The 6,952-nt window shown below is 38.4% G+C and overlaps 1 protein-coding gene across 1 annotated transcript; it reads right to left on the bottom strand.

Moving 5' to 3' along the window:
• Positions 1-450: 450 nt before the first annotated feature.
• LOC126416878 (piggyBac transposable element-derived protein 4-like) lies at positions 451-1,386 on the bottom strand. The gene has a single exon (XM_050084761.1). It carries the CDS (start codon positions 1,384-1,386, stop codon positions 451-453), a length of 936 nt encoding a protein of 311 aa, XP_049940718.1.
• Between the last annotated feature and the right edge of the window lie 5,566 nt (positions 1,387-6,952).

Below are 6,952 nucleotides of genomic sequence, written 5' to 3'. Positions count from 1 at the left end.
AAGATGACATACCTCGGAAAGTGTCCTCACCCAAATAATTGAATTGCAGGTTATGGGGTCAAAAAGTGTGAGATTCCTTTTAACACTTTGAGGTCTGGGACTTAGTATGACATTCTAGCACACGAGACTGGGGTTTTTTGTCGTTTTTCAAAAAATCATAATTCAGGAACGGTTATAGATAAATCATTACAGTTTTTTTTCATTTTTATCACCGTAACTTAAACTTTACAATGAAGTAACACATTATAGTTACCAACTTCACTTAAATTTACACTCTTATCACAAGCTGATAGCTGAAACAAGGAAAATAAAAAAGTCTTATAGTAGGATTTATTGTTGGTAGAAAGAATATGGCACTGGATTATGTTTTATAAAAACAAAATGAAAGGTATTTATTTTAAAAAATTACAATGCACAACTAAATTACATTACATTTTGTATAAATCATTTTTATATGTAACTGGCTTTCATATGAAATAGTTCAAAGCATTCTGGCATGCACAGCGCAACATCACACATTGCACAATAATAAGTTGTATCTTTCCTCTTCCACTTTCCAGTTTCTTTCTTAGCCCTGTCACCACACACTTTGCACGATCTGCATGGCCTCGCTTTGTTGTCAGTTGGAGGAATTTTTCTTCCAAAATGACGCCCAGTTAGTCTGTCGCCTACAGTCGAAGGGTTCACTCCCACTTGTTCCTCCCTTGCCATCATGGCCAGTTTTTCTCCAATCACAGACATGAATTTATGCAGAGAACATGGTTGTCTGTGTGACATTTTATACATTATGTAACTGTTTACTATTCCACAAATGAAAAGATGGAAGAAAAGCTTCTTCCACCATTTCATACTTTTCTTTTTGAAGGGATAGTAAGCAACAAGTTGATCACTTCGATCAACACCTGTCTTGTTTATATTATAATCAAGGACTGCATCGGGCTTGAATTTTTTTATATGGCCCCCTTTAGCCCTGACAGTTATGTCAGATACTGTTGCCCCATGTTTTGAAGACAACACTGCCACATCCCTGGTGTCCTTCCACTTACAAGCCATCATATGTGGTCTGTGTCTGAATGTCATTTCTCCTTTCTTCAGTACAGCTTTTTTCAAACTCTTAGGCATTTCTTTTCTGTTTAGCACAACAGTGCCAACACCTAAAGTGTCTTTGCTCCATAAGAAGTCAATAACTTTAGGGCTAGTATAAAACCGGTCCATGTAAACAGTGTGACCTTTAGATAAGTAGGGTGAAAGTAGATGTTCAAACAATGGAATAATTGTGAAGTCATCACCTTTGCCTGTGTAAACCTCCATATTTAGTACATAACCAGTGTTTGAGTCACACATAAAGAACAGTTTGATGCCATACTTCTCTGGTTTGTTCTTCATATAGACTCTAAAATGTATCCTGTTTCTAAAGACACACAATCCTTCGTCTATGGTCAAATCCTCTCTTGGCACTAGTGAGTGTCTGAAGCTCTGCACAAGATAATCAAAATACGGCCTGATTTTATGTAAAGGATCATGATTTGCCTGTCCACGTTGTATGTATGTATCATTATTATTTATATGCAGCATTGCCAAAATTGACTTGAAACGATCAGTCTAGCTGCAAATGTGGAGTGAGGAATGGGAGCTGTGGATCAGTAATCTGCTATGGATGACTTCTTTACCAGGCACATGTGAATTACTATAGAAAAAAATTTATAAACCTCTGCTAAAGTAACAGGTTTCCAATGCGACCACAAAATGTGTTCCTTGATTTGATTAGTACGCCTCAAGTTTGCAATGGTATTTGCAGCATACCTGTTTGTTTCTTGTTTCACGAGCTTGGCCATATTTCTGTTGAAATTGTTTTCAAAAAAGTCAAATTCAGTTGATATGGCATCAAGTGGAAGTGTAATTCTCGGAACTTCACCATAAACAGTGTTCCTTACAGGAGGTGCAGACACAGGAATGTCATCCCATCCCAAGTCAGCATCGCTGTCTGCCCTAGGTCTTCTTACTTGATGTATTTGATGTGTAGGTTGAGGTTTCGGTTGATGAACTAAAATGACAATACGAAAGTAGATTTGTAAATTAAGGGTCTCATAATTTTGCTCTAAATCAACAGTATTCTTATTGGTAATGAGAAAGATAAGGTTGAGAATAATTACCATTTTCAACTTCATGATAAGGAGCAGCTTGCTCTACATGCTGAGGTGTCTCCACGCCATCAGTTTGATCTTCAGTTTCTGTAAATTAGTCGTATATAGGATTTGCTAACATGTATTGTATTATTTACCTAAATACCTAAACAAATTATTACATAACACTGGCCAAAATTGTTTACTTTTATTACAGTCTACTGATTATTTATAAGCACAGAGAGGGAGTGAGAGCAATTACCATTCCGAAATTTGCGAGCTATAGGACGTGTTTCCTGCTGAGATATCAAATCAATATCATTCTGAAGCTCTTCTTCTGTAAATAAATAAGTCATATGTACGAGGTGTGGCTAGAAAAAAACCGGACTAGTACTGGTGAAACAATAAAACGAATGCAATAAGGCTGAAAGTCGCGTGGCCTGTCACGTGACTCTCGCTCCGCCTACTGCTCGAGTTTCATCTGCCTCCTGCACTCAGTCTGCCCGTGGCATCTGTTTTAAGTAGTTGACGTTTTGTCTGTGCGTCGGAAAATGTTGAGTGTACAGAAAGAACAGCGTGTTAACATCAAATTTTGTTTCAAACTAGGAAAATCTGCAAGTGAAACGTTTGTAATGTTACAACAATTGTACGGAGATGATTGTTTATCGCGAACACAAGTGTTTGAGTGGTTTAAACGATTTAAAGATGGCCGCGAAGACACCAGTGATGACACTCGCACTGGCAGACCATTGTCAGCAAAAACTGATGCAAACATTGAAAAAATCGGTAAACTTGTTCAACAAGATCGCCGTTTAACAATCAGAGCAGTGTCTGAGTTAACAGGAGTTGACAAGGAACAAGTTTACCGATTTTTTCAATGTTTGCATCAGTTTTTGCTGACAATGGTCTGCCAGTGTGAGTGTCATCACTGGTGTCTTCGCGGCCATCTTTAAATCGTTTAAACCACTCAAACACTTGTGTTCGCGATAAACAATCATCGCCGTACACTTGTTGTAACATTACAAACGTTTCACTTGCAGATTTTCCTAGTTTGAAACAAAATTTGATGTTAACACGCTGTTCTTTCTGTACACTCAACATTTTCCGACGCACAAACAAAACGTCAACTACTTAAAACAGACGCCACGGGCAGACTGAGTGCAGGAGGCAGACGAAACTCGAGCAGTTGGCGGAGCGAGAGTCATGTGACAGGCCACGCGACTTTCAGCCTTATTGCATTCGTTTTATTGTTTCACCAGTACTAGTCCGGTTTTTTTCTAGCCACACCTCGTACATTTGGATAAACTTGTATTATCATTATAAGTCTAAAATATATTATTCGAAATATACATAGCAAATGTGTATGAGCAACCTACTGTTTTTTACATGCTTCAACGTATCACAGTCTAAATTCCAGTAAATATGTTATAATTACCTGTAGTATCTCTATCATCTTCAGAATCTTCACTAAGTTCTCCTTCAGAACCCGAATCATTGAACAGAACATCCAAAATTTCTTCATCTGTAAGTCTTCGTCTACACTGTGACATCTTGCTGCCACTGCTAATGCACGGATGTGACAGAATCTATGGAAACGAACATTTCTCCAGTTGGTGCTGCTATCTAGCGGATTTTCACATAACTAAACCATGAAGCTGCGTAACGGAACACACAAACTGTGAGTATAGCCCGTACTTTGTTTTCTATGCATTTTTATACATCACTGTGGGCATAGCTCATTGCTCGTCGGCAACGCTCACTACAGGGACTGCGGGCATAGCCCACAGCTAGACCGCAAAGTGTTAATCACCTCTAACAACAGGCAGGGATACCTTGGGCCTATTCTAACCCATGGTCCCACAGGGGGCCAGGCATAGTTCAGAAATCTGTTAATGAGATATTATTCCAAGGAGGTAGTGAGCATCAGTTGCTAATATGGAGTTAAAACAGTTAAAAACCACAGGGAATAAAGATTTGCCACAACGGTGAGAGAAAGTCAAGTCACAAGTTAAAGAAATTCAGAAAGGTAAAGGTAGGAGACGAGATACTGGCAGAAGTAAAGCTGTGAGTACCGGACGTGAGTCGTGCTTCGGTAGCTCAGATGGTAGAGCACTTGCCCGCGAAAGGCAGAGGCCCCGAGTTCGAGTCTCGGTCGGGCACACAGTTTTAATCTGCCAGGAAGTTTCAAATTCAGAAAGAGTTGGCAAAGGTTATGCAATATGTCAGTAGTTTATTGCTTACTAGTGATAAAGCTGAGAAAAAGATTGGTCATGCAACATGTAGGCAAGCGTATGGAAATTAAGTGAATCACAATGACACATCACCTGACCATTTGTTGTATGGTACGAGGGAGTGCCACAATTGTCATCCATCCTACTGGATGAAAGCTTACTTAAACATAGATAGTTTCAAGTGTCCATTACTGAGGGAAAAAGTATACATCCTGTTGTGTTCATCAAGGCTTTTAAAAATGTATTACACAGCTCATGGATTGATAACCAAAGAATTCAGTACATCACAGGTTTCATTCAAGGAGAAGCTGCCCTATGGGCCACTGAGACAGCCAAGAATTCCCAAGATTATGCCTAATTTGAGTGAGCATTTTTAGCAAAGCACTAGTCTGGGTCTGTGTAGGAAGGACTTAGGAAGGAAGTATTTAATCTGGAGCCCTTTAACAGCAAACAGGATAGTCTCCACAAGTATTTTGGGAAAATATATCTCCAACTGGGATGTTCTCAGAATTTTAAAGGCCAAACTGCCAATGGGTCTCTGGGCTAAATTAGTACAAGTACCGGAAGCTGACCTTGATCACTTTATATCAGTCTTGATTTTCATGATTTCATACAAGAGGATTCAAGAGGAAACAATCACAACAATAGCAGTGTGGCATAATTTTATGAGCCTTGGGCACAGTGGTATTATGACAGCAGGCCAGAAGATAACAGAACTGCCTCATGTGCAAAATTCACAGCAGCCCACAAGATAACAGAAATGCCTCACATGCGAAATTCACAGCATTTAGAACACAGACAATCTGAATTTAATAAAAGAAAGCAAAGTGGCAACCAGTATTTTCTGGGATATTACTGAAATTGCCACTAGTAAAACCATCACAATAAACAGAACAACAACATCAACAACAACAGATAGGATTCACCCAGGTCATGACCAACAACAAACCCATACCCACAAAAATAGCAATGACAGGCATGAGGCGCCAGTACCTACATATATTATTAAAGGTGACTGGCAAACTCAATACCTGACATTAAATATAACTGAAGTAGCAGATAGGCCACACTGCTCTGACACAGGGTCAATTAACTACACAAAATCACATTAAACCCTCAAATGCTGATTGTGGGTGGTTTGGGGGAATGTAGAAAATCCAATAAAGACGCTCTGTTATAATGATGATACTGATATCAGGAAGAGTTAGCCACAGATCAGTTTAAATGAAGTAATCAAACTAAAGATACTGTACAGGTTACCATACATACAATTGTAGGAGGTATACCAACTGACATGATTGATAGAGGTGCTTTGTTAAATATTATGTCAACTAGTTTATACAATAACATATGTGAGGTTAAAAAGGTGCCTAAATGTCCTGTCCAGAATTTTAGGATTCTGGGCACTATCAGAGTTAAATTGCAGACTGTGTGAATTCAGGCACAGGTAGAAGTAATGTTAGGAAATGGAGTAATAAAATGCCCATTCGTAATCACAAGTGGATCAGTAGTTGAATGCACTTCGAGCCTTGACATTTTATGACAGAAATACATAATAATAGACTTCTTCACAGGTAAACATTATTTGAACATTAATAGCCAAAGAATCATAATGAATATGGTAAAGACAAAAGTAGACAATAGTAAGTACTGCCAATGACTGAAAGTAAATTAATTGAAGGCAAACAACGGAAAATCCTTGTTGAATTAATTGAAGCCAAGATAGCACCCACTCATAATACATCTACACAAAGTAATCATGTTGAAGATAATGAGAACCAAAGAATGGTTAGTATTGGCTCATCACAATGAGCTGAGCTAGAAAATTTATTATTAAAGTATGTGCATTTATCAGCATCATATGGAAGCCCACTCCCATGAGATTTATTGCTACAAAACTTATTCCATCCCATGGTCTAAGAAAGCAGATTTAATAGAAAAATAAAACAGATGCTTGAACGGCTTATAAAAGAACCACATGTCACCCTACTGCAGCCTGCTGTTAGCTGCAGCAAAACGTGGTGGCAATATTCATTTAGTTTTGGATGTGAGGGCAATTAACAAGATTATCACCCCATACAGACTCATCCAGATAATTTGGATGAATATGTACAGAAATTTCTAGGCATTAAATTCCTCACTAGCATAAATGTAGGCCTAGGTACTGTATTAGGACCTGAATTGCTTGACCAAATTACATTGTATGTGTGTGTGTTGTGGCTTAGGGGCTCTCAACATCGAGGTCATCAGCGCCCAAATACACTGTATGTCAATGATATACTAATAGCTACTCTCACAATGAAAGAACATGTATGATTATTAGAAAAGATGCTACACGAATTCTCAGCAGCAGGAGTGATAGCGAGTTTGCAGAAGTCTGAATTTGCCAGAGAGAAGGTTAATTTCTTTGTCGCATTACTACCTCTGTTGGGATAATACCTGCCCCTGCTAAGATCAGTGCCATCAAAAATTTTCATATCAATGTAATAAGAAACAACCTAAAGCATTCTTGGGCTTATGGTCATTTTTTTCATTGGTTTGTACACAATTGGTTTTTAAACAGTTCAAAGTTGCTAAGTCTTTTGGAGAAAAATGCAG

The sequence above is a fragment of the Schistocerca serialis genome, chromosome 8 (assembly GCF_023864345.2).
Source record: "Schistocerca serialis cubense isolate TAMUIC-IGC-003099 chromosome 8, iqSchSeri2.2, whole genome shotgun sequence".
In the NCBI taxonomy this organism is placed as follows: domain Eukaryota; kingdom Metazoa; phylum Arthropoda; class Insecta; order Orthoptera; family Acrididae; genus Schistocerca; species Schistocerca serialis.
This window is presented reverse-complemented; position numbering and strand designations above follow the sequence as displayed.

Coding starts and splice junctions, on each gene's coding strand:
- LOC126416878 (XM_050084761.1), bottom strand. CDS start 1,386: ATGAAGAACAAACCAGAGAAGTATGGCATCAAACTGTTCTTTATGTGT.